Here is a 24,213-nt window from a genome sequence, read left to right on the forward strand (position 1 = left end):
CTACCTCTGGCAACGCTCCCTCCTACCATCAGCAAAAGCAAGCCATCCAGTTCACCCTTTGACCTCTAGCTCTGTATTGCAGCCTCCTAGCCGAGGAATCGCTCACAGTGTTGATGTAGCATTAGGATCAAAAGATGCACCTCTAGCATGAGTCCATGTCTTGCAGGCTGCATGGTTTTAGCATTAATGATTCTTTTTTAAATACTTTCTCTCTTCTCCCTCCACCCCCCACAGGTACGTAGTGGGATTTTTCTTGATTCTCACCCAGCTGGGGTTCTGCTGTGTGTATTTCGTATTTCTGGCTGACAATCTGAAACAGGTAAGACTGAGTTTTTTGGTGATAAGGGGGTGGGGAGGGGAGTTCTCTTCCAGATTTGGGGTGAGGGAGGAGCTCAGGTTGTTCCTCCTCCCGCAGACTAAAACCCAAACCCAGGGAGAAGAGTCTTGCTTCCATAACTAGAGCAGTACAGGAAAACGTAACCCTTCAGCCCAAAGGCAAAGATCAATATCCCGTCCGCGTTCGTGCAAAGTGGGAAAGTGACAGATACAACCTCCCCCTACCATGTATTTGTCACTGGTGATAAATGGCTGCTAGACCTCTTGTCTTCCACACTCACCGAGCGAACTAAGGCCAGGACCTGGAAAAAAAATCTGCACTAGATAAAACTTGCCTGCCACATCCCTTGGCTTTGGCTGCTTCCAAGCCTCAGGGGTTAAGAGGGGAAGGGGATTATCCCACATGGCCTGTTGCAGGAATCTTGCATCTTCCTGTCAAGCAGTTGGTACTGGCCGCAATCCGATGGGCTATTGGACTAGACGGTACGGTAGCCCCTAGAAGCTCCGGTTGGGACAATCGCAATTTCAGGGGGAGGTTCCTATTGTAGAATGATGCCAACGAGAGCCCTTTTAAACGGGAACAAATGAATTAGGTCTCTCCTCTCCGGATGGCAAACTTCCCAGGGCAGGGACCGTAGCGTTTAAGGCCAGAAGGGACCATCCGATCATGTAGGCTGACCTCCTGTATATCACACGTTACCAACGCCGCCCGGCACCGACACCCTAAACCCAGCAACTGAAATTAGACCAAAATATTACAGCCTAGAAACAGGCATTTGCAAAACTTCAAAGCAAGCTGGGAGTCCCCTGCATGCCTCCCCATGCCAGTTGCTCTTTTCCTTTTAAATGGCCAGAATCCAGCAGGCAGGGCATAAAAAGAAAGCATTGAAGATCTGACCGCGTCCCACGCTCCGAGCCGGGCAGTGTACTGGGGGAGCGCTGCCAAGTGTCCCACAAAGCGTCGGAGGAAACCCTGCCCACCTGCTTCCCCAGCACGAGGGGAGCTTTTCTGGGGGAGCGCCCTTGATGCTGTGATGTATCTTTTTTTTTTTTTTTTAAATAAGTGGCTGGAAAGGAAACTGCATCAGCAGTCGGGCCTACTTAATAAACACTCTGTGGGGAGCAGAGTTCCTGCGAGAAATCCACAGATGTGTGCCAGCTCAGCTAGTGTGTTGATCTGTCGGATGCTGGGGGGAGTGTGAGATCGCTGGAAACAGGCTTAGTTGGGTTTTATTCAGATCAGTGTAAATTATTACTCGTCTGGGAAAGGGTGGAGGTGTAGCGGGGGAAGAGGGGAGAACAACCTCCGGTTGCTCCAAAGAACTGGGCCGTAATGTCATGAAAACCAGTCGCCTCAGGAGGTGGAGAGAGGAGGGAGGGGATCTCCCAGTCACCACATTTGGGAATACACCTGAATGAATTCCTGGGGGTTTCATGTCCTTCCCAGCGTTACGTTGCCTTCTGTCTTTTGGGGGTGTCCTGTCTCTTTTTCCACAGGGCAGTGAATTAGTATGTGAAGGGTCTGCTCTGCATCACTGCTCTCTCGGTATGATGGGCTGTTTTTTCCTTCACCTCACAGACCCTGTCATACTCCATCGTGAATAGAGGGCAGGGGGACAAATGCAGCCAGCTGTTGGTTCACTGACCCCACTGGCTGTCGCTGCTATTTCGAGGCAGGCTTCCTTCCATGGGAACCCTTCATGTTGCTTTAATAATGGAGCGATCTCGGAGCTCCAATGCTGGCTGAGCTACAGAGGAGCAGACCATTAGAAATGGAGATTAGATGTTTGCTTATTTACTGGCTGAGGGTGAGGAAAAGCCCTTTGCTGGTTTCAGAAGCCCATATTTTGTGGGTTTTCTTTTACATGATGGTAAAGCAAATCCTCCTATGAGATCTTGAGCATTAAGTCTTTGCACAATATCCGTGTTTATATTTTGTGCTGTGCTTCGCCAGCCCGGGAGTGGGTACGGCTTGGGTAATGCATTGTATACTAACACCAAAGTGTCTTGAATCCAATCATGATGTGGCAAAAAAAGGAACAGGCTGTTTCTGCTTTATGCAGCTCGCGTGTGTGCGCATTGAGTTCTTTGTAAAAATACACTGTGCTGTCTTTTTAATAGACTAGTTGTGGGTTGACTAAAAAGGGTTATTTGCAACTCGTTCGGAAATCCTAGCTCAGCTGTCCAGCAATCTGACAGATTTACACTTGATGTGATAGGCGAGGTGTTTGTCTCAAGTGTCTTTGAGGACCCAGGATCTGTGACCATGGCAGGGGTCGGATGCTCTTGTGTCTAAAGCACAGGGCTGGGTTCTTTCCCAGCTTTTCATTGTGCGTGCTGTATGACCTCGATGCAAGTCTCTGAGTCGCTACGCCTCGCTTTCCCCATCTAGGGACCATAACGCTTCTCGCTTGGGAGTCTGAGTTTCATTTGCTGTTTACAAAGCTCGGTAAAATTCATATGGAAGCCACTATAGAAGTTCAAAGTGTTTTCATAGGAAAAACCATGTTAAATGTCCCCTCCCTGCCTGCCTGCCCTAGAGTGGCCTGTTGGGTTCTTAAAAGAACGTGCAGTATTTAAGTTTTGCAAATGCAACCTCTCTCTAAAAGATAAAGGCTGTGTGGCTCTTAAATTGAGAGACCATAACTGTGTGGCTAGGACTCGCCATCAGCCCCGCGACTCGGTTGCCAAGTTCAGGTTATGACAGGGAACCGTTCAGCATCCAGGGGGGTTTTTTTTGGCTCCTCCCTCCAGGTGATCTCTGCAGCAAATGGCACCACCAATGACTGCCATTCCAACAAAACCACGGTGCTGACTCCCACCATGGACTCCCGGTTGTTCATCCTCTCCTTGCTTCCGTTCCTGGTGCTGCTCGTGTACATACAGAATCTCAAGTTCCTGTCCATCTTCTCCATGCTGGCCAACCTCGCCATGCTGAGCAGTCTCCTCATGATAAACTGGTATATCATCACGGTACGTGGTAAGACCAAAGTCGAATGCCTCTCTAGTCTAGAGACCTTCCAGACCTCACTCAGGGACTGCATATGATAATCTTCAGATGTTTGAGAGCCGGGTGCGCCTCTCGGGGCTTCAGCCTGGCGGGGAAGGAAGGGTTCTTGGGGATTCTACCTGGCCCAGAGGGGAGGGGTGTGTGTCTTGGGGATCAGGGCTGAAGCCCCGAGAGGCCCCCTCCCACTGGCCAGAAGCCCTGAGACCCACCACCCGGCCGCAGGGCAGAAGCCCAGAGCTCCCCCCCGCCCCAAGTCTGGTAGGTGGAGAATGGGGGGGCCTGGAGGGCTCTGTGAGCTGCACTTTAACTGTAAAAGAGCCACAGTTTGGCTACCCCTGCATTATATGAACTACTCTTAGGGACTGCTGCAGGTCAAGACAGAGGAAGGGGGTGTCGTGGGGGGGGATGTATACTGGAGTCGTTGGGGTACAATAGGTAAAGCATTAGGTGCACTGCACGGGGGGAAACTTACCCAGCTCTTGCAGTGCCGGGTGTACACCTGGGGCATTCTAGTCCACGTTTTGACGGAGTGCTTGTGAGCTGAAACTTTGAGCAAGCGCCACAGAAAAGAAACCTTTGGAATAGGCCTCGGTTTCTCTCTTGCCTTTAAATCCCAGCCGCTCTTTTCTAGGGCATTCCGGATCCCAGCAACCTGCCTCTCGTAGCGGGCTGGAAGACCTACCCTCTGTTTTTTGGCACGGCCATCTTTGCTTTCGAAGGTATCGGCGTGGTAAGTGTTGGCTTGTAGGCAGTGCAAGCACCAGCTGCTATTTGTGCTCTCTGCAGCATCTGTTCTGTATGTGCGGAGATCTCTCTGTGCTTGTAAGCCAAATGTTTGACCTGGGTGACTGGTATTGATGGTGTATTCACTACACAGACACAGCTTCCCTCCGTCTAACCTCGTTGCTACTGGGGGAATGGAGGGGTATCGAGCCCTTTAAAGAAATCTTGAAAGACCTTTATACTACAGCAGCAATTGTTCAATTACTTCCTCTTCAGATCTAATACTTTCAAAGCCAGTGTTCTGACTTAGAGACCTTGGGGTCTACCTGTGTGGCACAGATGAATGTGGCCTATAGGAGTGAACTTCCCTGAATATCTCTACCAGGTTGGGTTTTAAAGCAGCCTTGCTGGAGAGAGAAAAGACAAAGTGACATGAAGATTGGAATGCTTGGTCTATTCCCTCCCCTTGAGTAGCCTGGTATCTTGCAGCAGTTTCGGTTCAATTTCCAGTGGTGCCAATTAGGTTTGTCTACTTCCTAGTAGGTGCTGTAAATAGAGCAGCTTGCTGATAGTAAAGAGGAGGAGGTGGGTGGGTGGAGCACTTTTATTATCTTGGTTAAACATCATAGGCTATTTCCCAGAGTTCCCTTTCTAAGAGGACAGCTGTTTTCATTTCTTTGTGTTACCTGGCTGCGTAAACACATGAGCTGGAAGCACCAAGCCCATTAAGAACATAAGAACGGCCATACTGGGTCAGACCAGTGGTCCATCTAGCCCAGTATCCTGTCTTCCGACAGTGGCCAAAGCACTGGTCTTCAGAGGGAATGAACAGAACAGGCAATCATCGCGTGATCCATCCCCTGTTGTCCACTCCCAGTTTCTGGCAATCAGAGTCTCAGGACACCCAGAGCATAGGGTTGCATCCCTGACCATCTTGGCTAATAGCCATTGATGGACCTATCCTCCAGGAACTTATCTAGTTCTTGTCTAAGATACCAGAGTATTGACTGCACAGAACTGTAAAGCAAGCATAGGGCGGTGGGAATAAAAGCTTTTTCTTTGGCTTAGTTTGCTTCTCTCACAGTCCTCTGCTCCAACAGCTGTGCTTCTGTGACCTGTTGGTGTGCCCTCTTTCCAAACCACTGGAGTAGAAGACATATAGCAGCTAGCAAAGGAGCTCTCAGAAATCTATATTTAAAAACCCAAAAGTACCACTGACAAATCAACTGTAAAAGAATAAGACTGGCCAAGAAAGAATTTGAAGAGCAGCTAGCTCAGGACACAAATACTAATAGAGAAGATTTAAGTCCATCAGAAGCAGGAAGCCTGCCAAATAGCCTCTGGGGCCACTGGACGATTGAGGTGCTAAAGGAGCCCTCAAGGAAGACCAGGCTATTGTGGAGAAGCTAAATGAATTCTTTGCATCCGTTTTCACGGCAGAGGACGTGGGGGAGATCCCCACACCTGAGCCATTCATTTTAGGTGACAGACCTGAGGAACTCTCCCAGACTGAGGGGTCCGTAGAGGAGGTTTGGGAACAGATTGATCAGTTAAACAGCAGCAAGTCCCCAGGACCAGATGGTATTCACCCAAGGGTTCTGAAGGGAACTCCAATATGAAATTGCAAAACTACTGTACTAATGGTGGTATGTAGCCTATCGCTTAAATCATAATGTACTAGATAACCGGATGATAGCTAATGTTATGCCTATTTTTGAAAAAGGCTCCTATCCTGGCAATGAGAGGCTGGAAAACCTAACTTTGGCAAATTGGTTGAAACTATAGTAAAGAACAGAATTATTAGACCCGCAGATGAACATGATTTATTGGGGAACAGGCAACACGGCTTTGGTGAGGCAAGATTTCACTTTACAAATCTATTACAATTCTTTGAGGATGTCAACAAGCTTGTAACAAGAGTGATCTAGTGGGAAAAGGAAATTGGACTTTAAGAAAGCCTTTGACAAGGTCCCTTACCAGAGGCTCTTAAGCAAAATGAGCAGTCATGGGATAAGAGGGAAGGTCCTCTCATGGATCAGTATCTGCTTAAAAGATAAGAAACTAAGGATAGGAATAAATGGCCAGTTTCCACAAAGAGAGGTAAATAGTGGGGTCCCCCAAAGATCTGTCCTGGGACCTGTACTGTTTAACATATATTCATAAATGATCTGGAAAAGGGGTGAACAGTGAGGTGGCAAAATTTGCAGATGATACAAAATTACTCAAGATAGTTAAGCCCGTAGCCTACTGTGAAGTTACAAAGGGGTCTAACGAAACTGGGTAACAAAATGGCTGATGAAATTCAGGGTTAAGTACAAAGTAAGTGTGTTGGAAAACATAATCCCAACTATACATACAAAATGATGGGGTCTAAGTGAGCTGTTAATACTCAAGAAAGCAATTGTTTAGTCATCGTGGAGAGTTCCCTGAAAGCATCCGCTCAGGGCCGCCGAGAGCGGGTTTGGGCCCCGGTGAAAAAAATTTTGGGGGCCCCCCAGCAAGGGCGGACCGGCTAAACAGGGCTGACGAAGCCGGGCCCCGGGGCCCCTTCCGGACCGCCGGGTCCCGGTAATTTGTACCGGCTTCCCCCCCCCCTCGTCGGCCCTGCATCCGCTCAGTGTGCGGCAGCAGTCTAAAAGTCTAACAATGGTAGGAATCATTAGGAAAAGGATAGATAATAAAACAGAAAATACATAATGCTACTATATAAATCCATGGTATGCCTACACCTTGAATACTGCGTACAGTTCTGTTTGCCCCATATCAAAAAAAGATCTATTAGAATTGGAAAGGATGCAGAGAAGGGCAATGAAAATGATTAGGAGTATGGAACAGCTTCCATATGAGGAAAGATTAAAAAGACTGACAACAGCTAAGAAAATAGACAAGTAAGGGGGCGGGGGATATGACTGAAGTCTATAAAAGCATGACGGGTGTGGAGAAAGTGAACAAGGGAGTGTTATTTAACCCTTCACATAACACAAGAACTAAGGGTCATCCGATGAAATTAGTAAGCAGCAGGTTTAAAACAAATATAAGGATGTACTACTTCTCACAATGCACTGTCAACCTGTGGAACTCTTTGCCGAGGGATGTTGTAAAGGCCAAAAGTATAAAGAGTTCAAAGAAGAACTGGGTAAGTTCATGGAGGATAGCTCCATCAATGGCTATTAGCCAAGATGGTCAGGGACTCAATCCCATGCTCTGGGTTCTCCTTAACCAACTGCCAGAACCGTCTGGCATTGGCCACTGTCATGGATAGGGTACTGGGGTGGATGGACAATTGGTCTGACCCAGTATGGCCGTTCTTAAGCACAGTGACCATAGGCTTGCGTAGAGGTAAAGCAACATGCTGCAAACTTCACAATGCACTCCTGCCACGCTCCCAGAAAAGTATTGTCTTTTGTCTGTCTTGTTACTCTTGATTACTAGGGTTTCTTGAAAATTGTTTGTCTCAGCAGTTTACAAAAAATTGCATTTTCAGTGGAATGAAATTGTTCAAAAAGTGTCTGATTTCCATGGAAAACTTTGAGATGTTGTTGAAAGCCAAATGCACAAAACCTGAAATATTTCGATTCAAAATGGTGTAATTTGGGGGCTCTATGCTCCCATTCTCTTGTATAGGATGGGCTCGCTGGCTGGACTTTTCTTTGCATAAAGTCAGTGACTCCTATCATGAATTCCCTTCTCCAAAAGGGGATGAAGCATCATGGGAGATGTAGTCCGGCTAGCAAGCCCAGCCCTTTGAGGAGAATGGGAGCATAAGGCACCCAAACTACAATTCCTATGAGGCATTGCTGCTTCATTGTTTTTCAGTATTTCATGGAAAAGTTGAAATCGCTTAAACTTGTGCTTTGGCTAATCCATCACCTTCTGGTTGAAATGATTGGGGAATGCTATCAGCTCTGTGTTTACAACGAAGGGAAGGCATAGTAGCTGCCTGTAAATAAAACCTGACACCTGCTAACTCCTACACAACTCCTTTAGCAGCTACATTACCTGGGGCCCAAGCATGAGAATAGCAGACAGGGCATTACAGAGAAAGTACATGAGTTTAATGGCATTCTGGTACATCCTGAGTGAAGTTCATGTATAACTTACAGGGATGCAGTGCTGGTACTTTCAGCAGGAGATGACATGGTAAAGCAAATTAGTCTTAAGGAATGAGGAAGAATGGGAGAGGGAGTTTCCTTTGATCTATTAAGGGGAGAAGGGGGGTCTCTTGAAACCGTTTATTGTGAAGGGGGGGAATGGAAACCTACAGGATTCACAGAGGTAGTGAAGCCAGTTAACAGTTCTAGATGTAGGACAAACTAAAGTATAACTTTATCATCCCAGTATAGACTAGTCCCACCCATGTGATAGAATTGAAACACTATTTCACTAGGAGGGTGGTGAAGCACTGGAATGCGTTACCTAGGGAGGTGGTGGAGTCTCCTTCCTTGGAGGTTTTTAAGGCCCGGCTTGACAAAGCCCTGGCTGGGATGATTTAGTTGGGAATTGGTCCTGCTTTGAGCAGGGGGTTGGACTAGATGACCTCCTGAGGTCCCTTCCAACCCTGATATTCTATGATTCTAATTCTTCCCCACCCCCAGCAATCCCAGCCAGTAGTTCTCTGAGACAGCAGTGTGGGGAGACTCGGTTGGACACGGGGATGGTGATGATGCTCCCCCTCTGGAGTGGAGTGTGGCAACCAGCTGATGCAGCACGCAACAGGGGAAATCTTGCCCAAGAGCAGGATTTAAGGGGAGGAAAAATGGCATGGGTGTCTAACCGCACAGAGGAGATAGCGGCAGGGCTTTCGGTGCTACAGTACATTGCGTGGCACTCTCCTCTTCTTTTGAAAGGTTGAAGGGATGAGCTGATCCCATTAGGATTTGACCATGTGATTCCTAGGAGCCTGGATACTTCATGCCAGAATCTTAGACCATGTAATCCACCCCTGGGCCTTGTAATTCACCCTACTGTTACCTTCCCAATTCCTTAACTCCTCTGCAGCATAGCGACTTGGTTAATCTCTGCAGTCACATGATTCCCTGCTCCTTTTCCTTGGGTCTTGTTGCAACATGGCGTAGGTGGGGGAGGTTCCCCGTGATCCAGGGAGCATCTCATCCTGTCCAGCTGCTGCACTGTTGGCAAATGGCTCAACCGCAACAGTTGGCTGTGTGCCAGGGCTGCTCCTCACTGCTGCTTAGGGTCTCCTCTGACTACAGGGCACAGACCCAAAGAGGCTTCCTCAGCCAGCCCCGTCCAGGAAGATGCTGGCTCAGAGGTGGCGCGCTAGACTCTGAACCCATGGAGGTGAAGGGGAGGGAAATGAATTCAGTTTGTTTGTTTTCTTCCTCCTCCTCCTCCCAGGTGCTCCCCCTGGAAAATAAAATGAAGAATCCCCGGCACTTCCCAATGATCCTGTATGTGGGAATGGCCATAGTCACCATCTTGTACATCAGCCTGGGGACCTTGGGATACCTGCGATTTGGAGCCAGCATCCAGGCCAGCATTACTCTCAACCTGCCTGACTGCTGGTGAGTCTCCAGTCAATGCTATTTACCACTTCCCGTAACACAAGAACTAGGGGACACCAGGTGACCTTAAATAGGCAGCAGTTTAAAACTAACATAAGGAAGTACTTCCCACAGCGCACAGCCAGCCTGTGGAACTCATTGCCAGAGGATGTTGTGACGGCCAAAATATAGCTTAAGAAAGAAAAAAAGAATGAGATGAGTTCATGGAGGATAGGTCCATCAGTGGCTATTAGCCAAGATGGCTGGGGATGCAGCTCCATGTTCTGGGTGTCCCTAAACTTCTAACTGCCAGGAGCTGGCACTGTACAACGGGCCGGATCACTCGATAAATTGCCCTTTTCTGTTCGTTGCCTCTCTAGCACCAGCAACTTGGAAGGCAGGATCCTGGACTAGATGGACCATTGGTCTGACCCAGTGTGGCCGTTCTTATGTTCTGTGTGTGGGGAGCTCGCATTTCACATGATGCAGAAAGGGAATCGGTGGATGTAATAGCTCTTAGTGCAGGGCTGCTGAGGGGATGAGTAGCTTGACCACACTCGCCTGCTGTCCAGGGCAGCATCTCAGGATACCACTTGGCCTGTGGTGGGGCCCTGCAGCCTTTGCCCTGTCCCATGTCTGCTGTCACTTCCTCTGTGGCAGGAGAGCGAAAGTGAATGTCTCTGCCATTTCTGAAGAGATTTGGCTCTGACTGTCCTGGTCTTTCCACCGTACTTGTAAGAGTAGCACAGACATTCTTCTATCATGGAGCCCGCTACTTGTTTCCATCACACATGGGTGCAGGGGAGGCAGGGTTAATATGAACACAGCACTTTGGGATAGAAAGGAGCCATAAGCTGTGACATGCATCAGTGACATGCAGGCAGTACCAGGTGTGGAGTGTAGCATATCAGGAAGGGGAGGGGAGGTTTTGGCCAAAGTCACCAAGGGAAACCTCTTCCATTATGAAAAGTGCCATAGGAGCTTTAATGTAAAGGTGGTCTCCAAAAGACAGGCACTAAATTGCATCTGTATAAGGACTAAGCTTGGTTCTGGTGGGCCTTGAACCTATAGCTCCAGAGCGGGTGCTTAGATTGCAGAGCTTTTCCCTCCGGGCTCCAGTCTGGTACTGGTTAAGTGCTACTTCTGCCTCTTTCCTTGGGATCCTGTACCTCTCTGCTCTGCGTCTTCCTTTGTAAGTGGAAACCTTGCTGGACTTTCTGAGGGTGTCTATCAGGCTCCAATCCTGCTGCAAAGATAGATATCTATCTCTACCCCTTTGGACCAGACTGCCCCACAGTTACATATAACTTCTTCATTAGGAAGCTGGTGGTTGGTAGACAATCAGAGTTATTCAGTGTCTGCGGGTGACTGACCTCTAGGTTACCGGGAAAGGTGTGAGTGGGAGACAGGTTGTAAACAGGGCTCTCTTTTGGCCTTGGGTAAATCATTTAATTTTGCTGCCTTAGTTTCCCTGCCTTTCCTGTGAGAAGTAATGGGGTTTAAAGCACTTTGGGGATGAGAAATGCCAGGTGTTTTTACTGGGCTTGCATTGTGCGTTTCAGTCCAACACACACTTCATTCATTAATCAAGGGCAACGCATACAATTCAAGCAGGGTGCTTGCAGGAATGGCTTGTGTGTGGCATTCTGATGGGTGTCAATAGGCAGCCTCACGCTTTACCAAATAGCCAGTTTTTGTTTAGATTAAATTCCTAATAGGCTGATATTGGGGAGTGCCTTGTTTAGGGTGACCAGACGTCCCAATATTAGGGGCTTTGTCTTATATAGGCACCTATTACCCCCATCCCAGTGTTTCACACCCTAGCCTGGTCATAGAGAATGAGATTAAAAACAAATTTGCTTGGCCCCCAGCGGGCCCAGACAAAGGTGCAGCAGCTGCTCCAATCAAAACCCTCCAGCTACAGAGCTGCCTTCTCTTCTTTGTCAAAGGCAGGTTTCAAAGGACTCTGAGGAACTAAGGTAGCGGGGAGGCAGGAGAGCAGGAACTAATTAAAAGCCCGGTGCTGTCTGCTAGCAGCTATGGGCTGTGTTTTGCAGCTTGCTTGGAACGTGGAGGCTGTGATAATTGATTCAATGAGGCGCACAGATGTGAGGCTTTTGAAACTGTTTGAGGTTTAATATTTGCCAGCCTAAGTCCAGGAGAAGGCATGTTGTGTAACTCCCTTTTTGTCTTGACTGGCTGATGTTCCTCCGAGGAAGGTGGTTTTAGGGGGGGATTTAAGTGGGCCCCTCTTCCTGGGAGGACGACCTTTTACTAGGATGCAGAGTGACTCCAACTTCTGGTGTCTAAAAGGGAAACATTTCTCCTCTCCTCATGTCAGCTGAGCTCTGTTCCTCCTTCCCCGACTCCCCTGGCGTCACAACAAGAAATGGTGGAAAACCATATGCTTTGACAGGGGGCGGCCTGCCGTTGATACGGGAAGATGCTTAGATGTAAGGACTTTCCCAGTGTGCTCTGTTTCTCCAACCTGCCCCGGTTTAGGTGTTGGGAAAGCCATGGGCTTCTCAGAATGGGACAAATCATGAGTCCCTTCCTCCCCGGCGGGCTGCCGTGCTTTGTAACGGCTCACTGGAAGGCCTCTGACTGGAAGGGGTGCGCTCTGCTCACGTACAGTACTGTGAGCAATGGGCAGAAGTAACAGACAATCTGATTTGCCTCCTCTCTCCTCAAACGCTTTGAGTAAGTTTCAGACGTGGGTCGTCTTGGAAGGGATGTTGGGTCACTCACTAGCCCTTGACCAAGCTGGTGTTGAACCAGTGCCCTAGGAGAGGTTCAGGAGAGACTTACAAAAATACTTCTGTATTATGGTAGAGCCTAGAGGTCCCAGCTGAGATCAGAACCCCATTCTGCTAGGTGCAGTAGAAACACGTAGAAAGACAGTCATCACCCCCAGAGAGTTTACAGTCTAAACAGGCAAGACAAAGGGTAGGAGAGAGGAAATATTACTATCCCCATTTTTACAGATGGTGAACTGAAGGGCAGAGGAACAAAGTAGCTTGCCCAAAGTCTCACAAGGAATCTGACAGAGCTAAGAATTTAACCCAGCTCTCTGCAGTGCCTTAATCACAAGACCATCCTTCCTCTTTGCAGCATCATCCACTGTCTAAAACATCAGTGGCTTTTTCCAAACTCGGGGGTGGCAGGTTTGAGGAGCTGAAAAAAGGAAACCGCTCTTTCTCTGCCAGTGAGTAGAACTGGAAGTAAGAGTGGTGCAGTGTCTTCTGGACGCACTTCAGGCTGTTTGCAACTTCTAATAAACTTTGGTTTTATTATAGACCAAAATGACCAAAACGTTGTGCAGAAAAATCCAGATTCTGAACTATGTGCCAGGCCCCTGCGGGACCTTGGAGTCTACATCAGATTGAGCCCTCTCAAAAGTTGGGCTTTATACCTTGCAGAAAACTCCCAGCATGCCTCATCCTTAAAGGAACATTGCTTTCTTTTCCCCTTAAAGGGCAATTGCCCCATCCCATGAAAAATAAAACCTGTGAAAGATCATCCTTGACCCCGAGGGATCGCTGATGAGTGGGCTTTTGTGGAGGTGAAGATGTGGACAGTACAGTCTCTGGGGAAATGGAATCCTCTACACCTTGCGAGCAGAGCTAATAATACAAAACACTTAATATTTTCATAGCATTGTGCAGACGTCAATTAATTTCCAGACAGAACACTTGGATCAAGTTGTAAATAAGTATCGATAACTTGGAAGTATTACAAAAAACAAACTCAAGATCCTAAATTAGGGTAAAAACTAACTTTCTGTTAAGTGTGGAAATGCCAAGTGAAGGTGGCTGATGAACGTCTGTCCATGGAGCACGTGTCCCAGCCTACTGCTCAGACGCAGAATGGTTTATTCCTCATAAGTTGGTGGGCTACATCGATGGAGGAATGTAAGTCTGTGTAGCCTCAGCATTAGTGGGATGCTGAGCAGCAACGCCAGGTTTGCGGCAGTTGAGAGCTTCATTTCCAGGGGTTTATGGCCATGGCTGTCAAACTGTGCAGAATGAAAGCTGAACTGTTGTGACACTGTGATGTCGCCCTTGGTGGGGGCTGGTGTGGACGACAGCCTCTGTGAGAGCTCTTGGCGCATGGCCTCGAAGGTGGACGTGTCCACTCCTCAGAGCGCAGTGACTGCACCACTCGTCTGCAGGACTCCCTCTTCTTGATCATCCCTGAGTGGGGCCATCTTTGCTGTGGGTGAGGGCTGAGCGGTGGCTAGCCCCTCCTGGCCCTCTTCCTGCACTCAAGTTTCTGTTGGGCTTTGCCCCTCACCTAGGGGAGCAGGGGCGAAGTTGCCGACTCCTTGTGACCTGCACAGACTCCTGGGCCAGCCCTGCCCTCGATCTTTGAAGACGTGCATTAGTCATACAAACTTCTTGCTTTAGGAGCTAGTGCTCTGTAGCCTTTTCCCATCTTTGGTGGTCACTTAGTGTGACACAGTAGGAATATAACCAACCACAGGAACGAGAGACTTACGGTCAGATGTTCAGAAGCTCACCCCCATACCTGGATGTGGCTTATGCCCCAAGCCCCAACTTGCACAGGCATCAGTGTATTTACACCCTTAAATTGGATTCTCACCAATGTGAAAACGTTGCCTGAAGCTTTTTGTACATTAGGCTACGTTGATAAGTGTGGGCATTTTCAGTAGCTAGTATGTCCTGTAAAGCCCCAGTGGGCCGTGTAGTCCCAATTCCTTACTCACTATCTGAAGAAGACTGCATCAAGGGACTAGAGAATTTATAAAAGAGATTCCAGGCATATTGCCATAGGAATAACCTAAGGGAGATCCGTTCCAATTGAGCAGCAAATAGCTCCTGTCTATAGCTTGCGCTTTGTACCTCGCCTGTCCCCATCATTACTTCAGCCAGTGTGTCGTTCTTCTCCCGGCACTGCCACCATTGAGTTGATCTTCCCCAGCCAAAGCAGTAAGGTCACTTCACCACAACCCCCAGCAAGGTGTGTGTGGAGCAGAGAAGCAGCACTGCTTGAAACTGATTCCCAAAGGGAAGAGAGTGATTTTTATTGGCTACTTTAATTGTCTCTAGGTTAGAACTGCAAAGTGCTTCATCCTCATGCTTGCGAGCTGTTCTATGCCCCGTTGATCAGGTGGTTCTCTTTCCCCTCACCCCAACTGCCTGACTCCTACATTTGAATCCCTCACTGGTGGGTTGCAGTGCTCAAGAGCCTCTTGCTCATAAGAATGCGTTCAGGTCCCCCCTCCTCCCCCCGTGCACCAACCCTGACTTCATAGAGTTGCAGTTTCTCAGCATACTTTGCTTTGGTACCTTGTATGATTACTAAGGGGAGCACCTCCAGCCTGTAGAAGCTAAAGTACTGTAAAAAGGTGGCTAGCCCCTCCTGCCTTAGCTGGAGTTACTGAGTCTCCAGCTTCCATTGGTCTTCCCCCCTGCCGCACAAGTGCTGTCTAGCTCTGCTCCCCCATGCATGTTCTTATTTCTCCAGACAGGCACGCACCCCAACTGGAAGCCTGATCTAGATTGGCCCATGCAATGCTGGGATCTAGCCAGCTGGTTGGCCCAGGTAACACAACACTTTTATAAAAGGCTGGTTCTCCTGCCCATGGATCCCTTGACCTTGCACAGAAATTGGTATCCCCTAGCCATCCTTGGTCCGAGATCGGGGTCATTCTCACGCAGAGAAGACAAACTCCTTCCCTTTGTATCGCTAATGTCTGTCACTGTATTATGAGTACTTAGCGAGACCCCGGCTGACTTGGGGACTTAGCTAGGGTCTCTACCAGGACACACAACCTGCCCAGCACTGCTATTTTAACAGTCCCTTCCCCCAAACCCTCTGCGCCAAGCTCCAAAAATAGTCGTTTTTTTTTTTAATCGAGCAGGTTAAAGTGCGGGCGGTGGTGACGTCCGCATTGCGTTTAACTTCCTAAGCCCGTGCTAATCCTTGCAGTGCAGTCCTTCCCCCTAGCTGGGGTGGGGGGGAGGGAGGCAGTAATCAAAAACTGTGAAATATTCATGTCGAAAGCTGCTAAACCGCTTTGAAGGTAGCCTTGATCTTTTTATTTTAAGGCACAGAGTAAAATCGGGCTCGCCGCAGAGCGAGGCGAAAAGTAGCTTTTTCTTCCTCCCGCGAAGAACCCAAATTTTGCTAGCAAAGGTAGGGATGAGAGAGCGCCCAGGGAACAGGTAATAAGAGACAACTTCTGTAATTCTAGCTCACTGGCTCACAGCCAGCGTTGGTTGCTGGTGGTAACTGACGTCTGATCAGCCGGCTCCTCTGTGAGACGACCTGTGGTCTCTGCCCATTTCCTAGTGGATGGGTGGCCAGGTGCCCCAATGGTTAGTGCCCTCGTAAGGATGAGCCTCCCTGCATTCCTTAAAGGTGGCCCCTGCAGGTCTGGCTGGGGAAGGTGGTCGGGGAGCTTGCGCTGCTGGGACAGTGCCTGTTCTGTAGCTGAGCGCAGGCCTTCGGACTCCAGTCGGCAGGAGCTTAGTGGACAGTGTCATGCTGTGTGTGCATGAGCTCACAAGTTCAAAACCCTGGTCCCCATGACCCACCCTGACTAGGATATGAAATGACCCCCTTTCTGAGCAGTGGGAGAAGACTCCTATGCAAGCGGCAGAGCCCCGGAACTGGCTAGCAGCAGCCTGCTTTAAGCCAGGGGCTGAACATGTGGTCTGAGGAGCTTCCATGGAAGCCAAAGGTATTTAGGGGCCCAGAGATGCAGTGAGGCATCTAGTGGGATTTTCCAAACATCCAAAGTAGGTTAGGCGCCAAAGTCCTATTGTTTTCAATGGCAGGCACTTCCCTTTGGCAATTTTGTAAATTCCCCCAGGCACCCAGCTGCATCTTTAAGCACCTAAATACCTGTGTCAGTCTGGCCCTTTGTACCTTCCCGATGGTCGGGGCGGGGTCAGAGCGCTCAAAATGCTCGTCCTTGATAACTCCGGTCCTGTCGACTCCTAGGGCACCAGCCCACACTGAGATCTCTCTCCTCGTGGAGACAGAGCCATCTGGCCAGAGCAAGTGCCTTTCAGCTGTGGGCTTAGGGCGTGAGCTGCCCTGTCTTGCGAATGAGATGCTCACTTACCCCTTATCCATGGATCGCGGGGCTGGCTTCACAGACATGGGGATGAAGCCCAGCTCTCTTTCCCTTCTAAATTCACTCTTGTCGCAGAGTTATTTATATTTTGCTTTATCTTAAATCTGCCCTTGAGGGAGCTGGGGTGTGAGTGGAGGTGACTGGATTTCTCCCTGTTCCCTTTGCAGGCTGTACCAATCTGTCAAGCTGCTCTACTCCATTGGGATCTTCTTCACCTACGCGCTGCAGTTCTACGTCCCTGCAGAAATCATTGTGCCCGGGGCTGTTTCCCAGGTGTCGGAGCGCTGGGCGCTGTGGGTCAACCTGCTCCTCAGGACGTGCCTCGTCTGCGTGACATGTGAGTAGGCTCCAAACCCCTTTGGTTTGCTCACCTTCTAGGGAGGGGATGGGGTGTCAGCGCCGTGGGAACCCTTGTGAAAGTATTGGCAGTGTATCCTTGAATCTTCCCCCATTGCTTACTGGACACTCGCCTCCTCCACGCAGTCTGACGCCCCTCGGCACAATTGTTAGACTCTGCCCAGGAGAGCCCGTGGAATGGGATCAGAGGTATTGCTGGTTAGGACTTGCCCAGCATCTGTCCCTTCCCTGGCTCTAGTCAGAGGCTGTCATGCTTGGCTCTGCATGCACCCAGAGTAGGAGCTGCAGGTGGTCTGTGTGTTGGAGCAGCACATAGGAAACTTGCACAATGCTTGCCTGTGTTAGGTCACTTATCAGGGACTCATTCCCAAAGTGCCGGCTGTTGGGCGATGAAATCCCTTTCAGAATGCAAAGTGTGAGGCAAACCTCCTGGTGCACTGAGTACACACTGCAGTGCCTTCCCTGTCCGCTTATGTAGGGCTCATGTACGTTCGTATTTGACGGTTACACGCTTTGCGGGCGGTTTCTAGCTTCTCTTCCTTGCTTTAAGGCTTGTCAGCAGCTCACAAACGGGCAACTTCCTCCAGTGGCTCAGAAGTTGCTGGCTAATACAGTAGCTGGATGGGAGGGGGCAAGCTAGGGAGCGGGAGCATGTTAAATCGGCCAACCACACTTTCATATATAACTGACCTACTTCACCAGGCCTCTTTCTTTTGCATTCTGTGGACTCTGTTTTGAAAGCAAAACTCTGCATCTCCATCCCCCCTTCTAAATTAAAAACATTTAAAAAATATTTAACACTACTACAAATGCTGGAGGTGAAGTGGGGCTTGGGGTGGAGGCTGACAGCTCACGGCCCCCCACATAATAAGCTTGCGACCCCCTGAGGGGTCCCGACCCCCCAGTTTGAGAACCCCTGCCTTAGACCTATTGTCCACCCGGCTAATAAGTGTGGGGGGCTTTTTTATTCTCTCTAGCGACTTATTCCTTCCTCCCTGAGTTTGAAAAGAGATGTAGCTAGCAGAAAATGGAATTAAAAAGAGAGCAAGGCAGGTGTGGTGTTCTCCGCTCTGCTTTGAACTAAGGATAATACTGGAAAGATTAGAACGGTCATTCAGAAGGATAAGAGGACAGGAATTTGCCAGCATCTGGAGTGCCAGAGTGGGACAGAATAGATGAAATAAGGTGGGGGTGTGCACAAAAAACTGACCCTTCTGCCTTCCTGTACTGCGGGGCTCTTTACTATAGGAGACAGTGCTAGAACAGAGATTCTCGGCAGAGCACTCCCCCAGTGCCAGGGGACACTTCCCCACCATTACCGCTCTAGTAGCGCAGCAGGATGCGGACTCTCCAGGTCCAAGACACACCCGGAGTTGATGGTTTCAAGCAGCTAAGTGGAATAGGCTGGAGTGAATCCAGGGCTGGAACCTTGTGGATACGTCAAGAGGCTGGGAAAGAACAAAGGGTTAAAGGATCGTCCCAGAGGTGCTAAGGGGCCGGGCATGGATTCCTTTGTCGCGCATATTCCTGCTGGGTTTGCGCACTCGGAGCGGAATGAGAGAGATCGCACGGGTCCTCAGAAAGGATAAAAGCCATTAAGTGGTTTGCATGAATATTAATTGGAATGATCTCATGGCCTTGGACCAAGCCTGCGTCACAAGAGAGGGCGCAGTTTGGATTTGTTTTAGCTTAGCCCTTCAAAACCTACACAGTTAAAAGCCCTTTGCATTAATATCTGTGGAAAGCACAACGGTTGTCCCCTGAGGCTGAGGAACTGCAACTGGTGGTTTACTTTTGCTGCTTGTTCTCCGTGGGGTCTTAATCTTGTTACTTTGAGCCACCGCAATGGAAGGAGTCGTAGGGGGCTCACGATGGCACATTTTGCAGCCGGTTACTCTGCTTGTCCTGCGAGTTGTCTCTGTAGGGTTGTGCCCTGTGGAGCCAGGAGATGGGGGCGGGATTATTTTGACTGGGGGGAGGGAGAGGTGAGAGAGGAAAATGAGGTGCAAAAGTGGGGGGCTCCTGTTATCCCTCAGCATCCCTCCCTCCCTCCCTCCCATCCCCCTCACACCCGTAACTTGAGCCAGAACTGAGCAAGCGCCATACTTGAGTTAAGCAGTGGAACAGGGCAGCCCCCCACCCTTAAACTGCCCCATTGGAGTTGGGAGCTTTTGTCAAGAGGTGAAGCCTCTTTTCTTACGGAGCTTTGTAAGTGATCCAGGCTTCCTTCGCTCCGTTGCGTGGCCCGATGGCTGCCTGTTCCTGGAAGTGGCTCAGTGCCAGTGAAATATCTGCTTCTATGTAGTGGCCAGTATCTCAATCCGATCACTCTGTCCGGTGTAGTGTTCGGGCCACTTGCTGAGCCTGCTTCTGAGGCCTGGGAGCCAAAGACCTGAGTTCTAATCTTGCCTTTGACGCTAACCAACCTTCCTGACAAGGTGGTTCGCCTTGAGGTGAAAAGGACTATAAATTCTGAGAGGCTGCATCTGCCATCAATTATGTGGCTACAATTCCTGTTGACTTCAGTGGGAACTACCCCCTGTAATTGAGGGCAGTCATTAAGGCTATCTTGTGCAAGCAGCAACCTGCTTACAGAGGCTAATTTACTAGCTTTAGATGAGCAGGTGACACTAAAGTTCAATGCCCAGATGTTTGTCTAGAGGACTCCAGGCAGACAGAGCTGTGGTAGTAATATAGGAAAAGTTACAGGAATGCTACAAGTTCATGAATTGCTCAGAGGTGCCCCCTATTGCTGCATTATGAGCAGGTTGTAGCAGGAATCTCTCACTCCAGCACTCGTAGGGTGAGCTGCTTGCTGGCTTGATTGTGATCATCTCTCCGCACGTTCACGGATTCAGAAGCAGCGAGGCGAGGTCTCCTTTGCTAGGTACTGCATGCCTTCTGGCGGGCTGGCTCCTGCCACCTGGCATGCAAAAAGACGTGTCGCCTCATTGAGGAAAGCGCCGTAATGTGCCAGAACCCTGGTGTCTACTCTGCTTCTTCCAGCAGGTGGCGTCGGTTGTGGCTATTTGCTCCAAACCGTAAGAGCCACAGTCCTCTGTGCCTCAGATCAGTCTGATGAGACCACTTTCAGCTCCGGTGCTCCTGGTCTTTCCAAGAAGACTTGCAGCAGAACAGGGAAAACCGGACTTGACACCAAGCCCTGGGCTACACTACAGATGTATGCTGGTATAACTGCATTGCTCAGGGGTGTGGAAAATCCACAACCCTGAGTGATGCATTTATACCGACCGAACTCCTGGTGTAGACCGCGCGATGTTGACGGGAGGGCTTCTCCTGTCACCATAGCTACCGGCTCTTGGGGAGGTGGAGTACCTACGCTGACGGGAGAAGCTCTCCTGTCCGCAAAGATAGTGCCTTTACTAAGTGCCACCGCAGTTCAGTGCTGTAAGGGATAGACAAACCCTAAGACTACTTCCTTGCCCCTTTTTTTTCTTATGCGCCAAAGACAGGCAAGAGCACACACCGGATTGGTTTTCTCCTCAGGTCATATTTCCAGTGGAAAGGGGTAGGGTGAGCTCTGCATCCAGTTGGTCTCATGCTGCTGTAACCTTACTCAGAGACTGACTGCAGCACACGTCTGCAAAACCCTATGCTAAAGAAGGTCCTGAACTGTCTAAGCACGATGGGGCCACGGAAAGACAAGCTGGCCTTAACTCAGGAGTTGCTGCCTGTGTTGACACATTGAGTTTAATTCCATCAAAACTCGATAGAGAACAGATTTCTGTTGCAACCCCTCGGCGCTCCCTGAGGTTTCACCGTGGCCAGTCTTTAGCTAACCAGCCAGGCTTGCCCGTGCTGTGGAATTAAGTGGCTGTTACTTTCAAGGCCCTGATCTTGTGACATGATTAGAAAGCTCTGTCAGAGGCGCTCACCTAAGCGAGTTGCTGCAGCGGCGGCTCTGTCCTTCGCTTTCTGACTGTCACGTAGCCACCGAACGCGATGCAGACTCCCAGGCTGTCAGAACCTTCGGCTCCAGTGGCTGTAATAGCGTTGAGTTGCCATCTTACCCTGCTGCCCCTCACACCGCAGCTGTATTGGCAGAATGACCCCTGGACTGAAGACCTTGGTGTTGGGGGCGCTGTGATGCAAGCCGAACAGCGCCACGTTTCTTTCCAAGCACGTTTCTTGTTCCGTTGCACAAGAGATCAGTTTTCTGGTGACCCATATTAAAACAAATAAGCTCTGGGTGCAAAAATGCCAGGTTTGTTTTTTCTATATCCTGGGCTCTAGGAGTTGGATCCCCCCCCTCCCCCTCCCTGAGTAGGTAGCAGACAGTATTTTTTTGACAGGCCGTGTTTTCAAAGCAATCAACCAATTTCCTTTTCTCTCTGGTGATTATGCTTTGAAGTGCCCTACTTTCATTGCCGAGAATCTTTTTGTTGTGCAGAATCCGGTTGCCTTCCTTCTTAGGATTTTGTGTCACTGAAAAGCCCTAACAATGCCATTGAGCACTAGAGCTGAAGAGCTACCCACCTTGTCTTTTCTTTTCCTAATAAGTTGGCTGTTTGGGGCTTAGGCCCTTATAGCAATTTTTTTTTAATTGATTTATTTTATTGAACTGCTGTCTGTGGTACTTATCCGGCCCCACTACTGTAGTGTTGGAGTACCTCAGGCTTTAAGGCACTAATCTTCACAACAGTCCTGTGAGGTAGGGAAGTGGTGGTATTGCCATTTTACAGATGGAAAGCTGAGGCATTATAAAGCTAAGTGACTTGCCCAAGGTCACACAGGACATCTGTGGCGGAGCAAAGGATTGTACTCCGCTCTCTAGTGTCCCGGACTTGTGCCCTAACCACTGGGCCGTCTCTCTTCGGTGTTGTAGGTTCATCATTCTGCTTAGGATTACAAAAAATGAAGCTCCATACACCCAGGCTAATGTGGCTGGAGGCTGAGAGAACATCCCACAAGTAGCTTGGAGTTTCTCTCTCCATTTCTGTGTAGCAGAGCATGTGTCACACCCAGGGCCCAATATGCAACTTCAGTAATGGAAATCATTAGGGGCAGTTAAACCAGGGTAAGTATTTTCTGTAAGCGTTGAAGCCGGGGGGAAGAGTGGCCTGAGACACTGGGAAAGTGGGGAGAGGCGGAGATGGATGTGAGGAGTCTCATGACAGCATGTGGCTGGTAGGCCCTTTCGTTGGAACTGAGTTTCAGAAGTCGTTCCCGTTTCTGGAAGTGGAGTCTATTGGCTGTCACCCTGACTGACTTGGCGTCGCGTGCTCCTTTCTTCGCTGTGATGATGGCCCTTCGGCACTGGTGCCAGAAGATGGGCACCGACCTCTGTTTTAATTTACACCTTTTTGGGTAGAGCAGGGTGCTAAGTTTCTTTTTTTTCTGGGCAGTTACTGTCTGGGTGAAGAATGTGAATTGTACAGGAATGCTGGGACTGCAGATAGCGTTCAGTGGGGCCTGTAATATTTTACAGATTCTGTTAACGAAGAACCGAAAGGCATTGGCCCGGCAGCAGGATCCGGGTTTCGGGTCATTATCATGGAGGTCATTGTTTAACCAACTCAGCGTGTCACGTGGTAATGTCAGAGGCAGTGCTGTCCCGCTTCCTCTGCTGCCTGTGACGTCTTTTCCTGCTCTGTGGTGTTCTCCCGCCGCGTCCCACCTCAGCCTCTGTGGTGTCACCCTCCACTCCTCCCTCTTCTTTGCACGCACATTGCCTATCTTCTAAGTGAGGGCTGAGCTGGAGCTGTGACCCTCATTCATGGCTGTCTGAAGATGGCCAGGAGAGGCATCCTCTAGTGGCAAAGGCAGAACTGCAGTAAATTCCCTTCACTGCTAGCTGCTCAAGTCAGGAGGTTCCTTATGAAAATGGGACACGTGTGGCGAACGTCTGCACGTTTCTAACTACCATCCAAGCCCTGAGGTGGGAAGGGTTGAAGTTGCCATTCCACGTGTGACACCACAATTACCTTCCATAGCAAGAGCATGGTTCCACTAATTCAGGACTGTGACTTGGCTGGGGGATTAAGGAGAGAGCTGTTGTTTCAACACAATATCGGACACACACACGTTGGCAAATAGAGAAAACGCCTGGCCAAGGAACCTGCTTGTTTTTCTTTCACGTTCTAGTATAAAAATTCCCCCTCTAACGGATCAAGTTCCCCTTTTAAAGCATCATGTTCTTGATCCATATTGCCTTGATCGTTGCTAATGACCACAGTGCTTGTTGGCAGTTGGAATGCTACGAAGGCAGTGGATTTCGTGGTGTTCCTTACACGCAGCAGGTCATGCCTATTTAACCCTTCCTCTGCCCTAAGAGATCAGTGTCCCTCGAAAATCCTCTTTATTGCTCTTATGGTCTCCACAACCATCGATCTGAGCACCTGTTACGCAGCCAACCCTTCTGGTGTTGGCCCTAATGTGAAGCGTGGGCTCCTGACGCTGGGCACGTAGATCTGAGTTTAACCCCCTGATTTTGAAAATCGGCTCCTTACTTGGCGGGGTGGGGTGGAGGGGAAACGCGTGACTCTGGACTAGCTGGAAAAGCTCTGTAAAGGCCCAGACAGGCCCAAGGCTTGTTAGTGCCTAGCTCGGCTTCCTGTCACCGCTGTTAAGATTGGTTGGGGGACCCTGGCTGTCTCAGCTATCGGCTCACTCCCCTCTGTAGCCTGTTGGAGCCAGAGTCCGGCAGACCTCCAGGGCACGATGCTAAAGACCCAGGCCTTTGACAACAAGCTGTGTTTTAGCTCTTGTTCTCAGGGGCCGCGCCTGCTGTCTATAAGTGGGTGTCTCACTGCCGCGATCATGGGCCCTATAGAAATAAGTTAAATGAGCCGCCTCCTCATAAAACTGAAGCTCTGCGAGTAGCCCCATCCTATTGCCATGGTGCCATTACTGGCTCTCACTTCAAAATGCCTTTTCCGAACAGCGATCTGAACTCATCCTGTGCAGTGGGCTTCGCCGTCTGCTTTCCACATCAATGCCTTGCTTCACCCTAGCCAGTGGGCCTCTGTTCCACAGGGGCCCTTGAAGGTGTAAACGTTTGACTGGTGAGAGCGCTGGGTCACCCCTCCCACCTCCATCGCAAGCTGCCCTGTGCAGTAATGATCCAGCCCCTATCTTCCCTTCCACCTTCCCGCAGAGGAGCAGAACTCATGGGGGGGTGGGGAGGGGGCCTAAGCTTAAACTCTAAAATAACTTGC

At 49.6% G+C, this 24,213-nt stretch overlaps 1 protein-coding gene across 1 annotated transcript in view; it reads left to right on the forward strand.

Annotated features, from left to right (window-relative positions):
* The window catches only part of LOC112118660 (proton-coupled amino acid transporter 1-like), a 36,780-nt gene that overhangs the window by 5,920 nt on the left and 6,647 nt on the right, over window positions 1–24,213 (forward strand). Inside the window, exons 5-9 of the mRNA XM_024217070.3 lie at window positions 235–319; window positions 3,091–3,309; window positions 3,978–4,076; window positions 9,428–9,594; window positions 16,846–17,015. Of these exons, the coding sequence (XP_024072838.1) occupies window positions 235–319; window positions 3,091–3,309; window positions 3,978–4,076; window positions 9,428–9,594; window positions 16,846–17,015 (740 nt within the window). The remainder of the gene's footprint in view (window positions 1–234; window positions 320–3,090; window positions 3,310–3,977; window positions 4,077–9,427; window positions 9,595–16,845; window positions 17,016–24,213) is intronic.

This window comes from Terrapene carolina, unplaced genomic scaffold, assembly GCF_002925995.2.
Source record: "Terrapene carolina triunguis isolate 2854851 unplaced genomic scaffold, T_m_triunguis-2.0 Scaffold629, whole genome shotgun sequence".
Classification (NCBI taxonomy): Eukaryota; Metazoa; Chordata; order Testudines; family Emydidae; genus Terrapene; species Terrapene triunguis.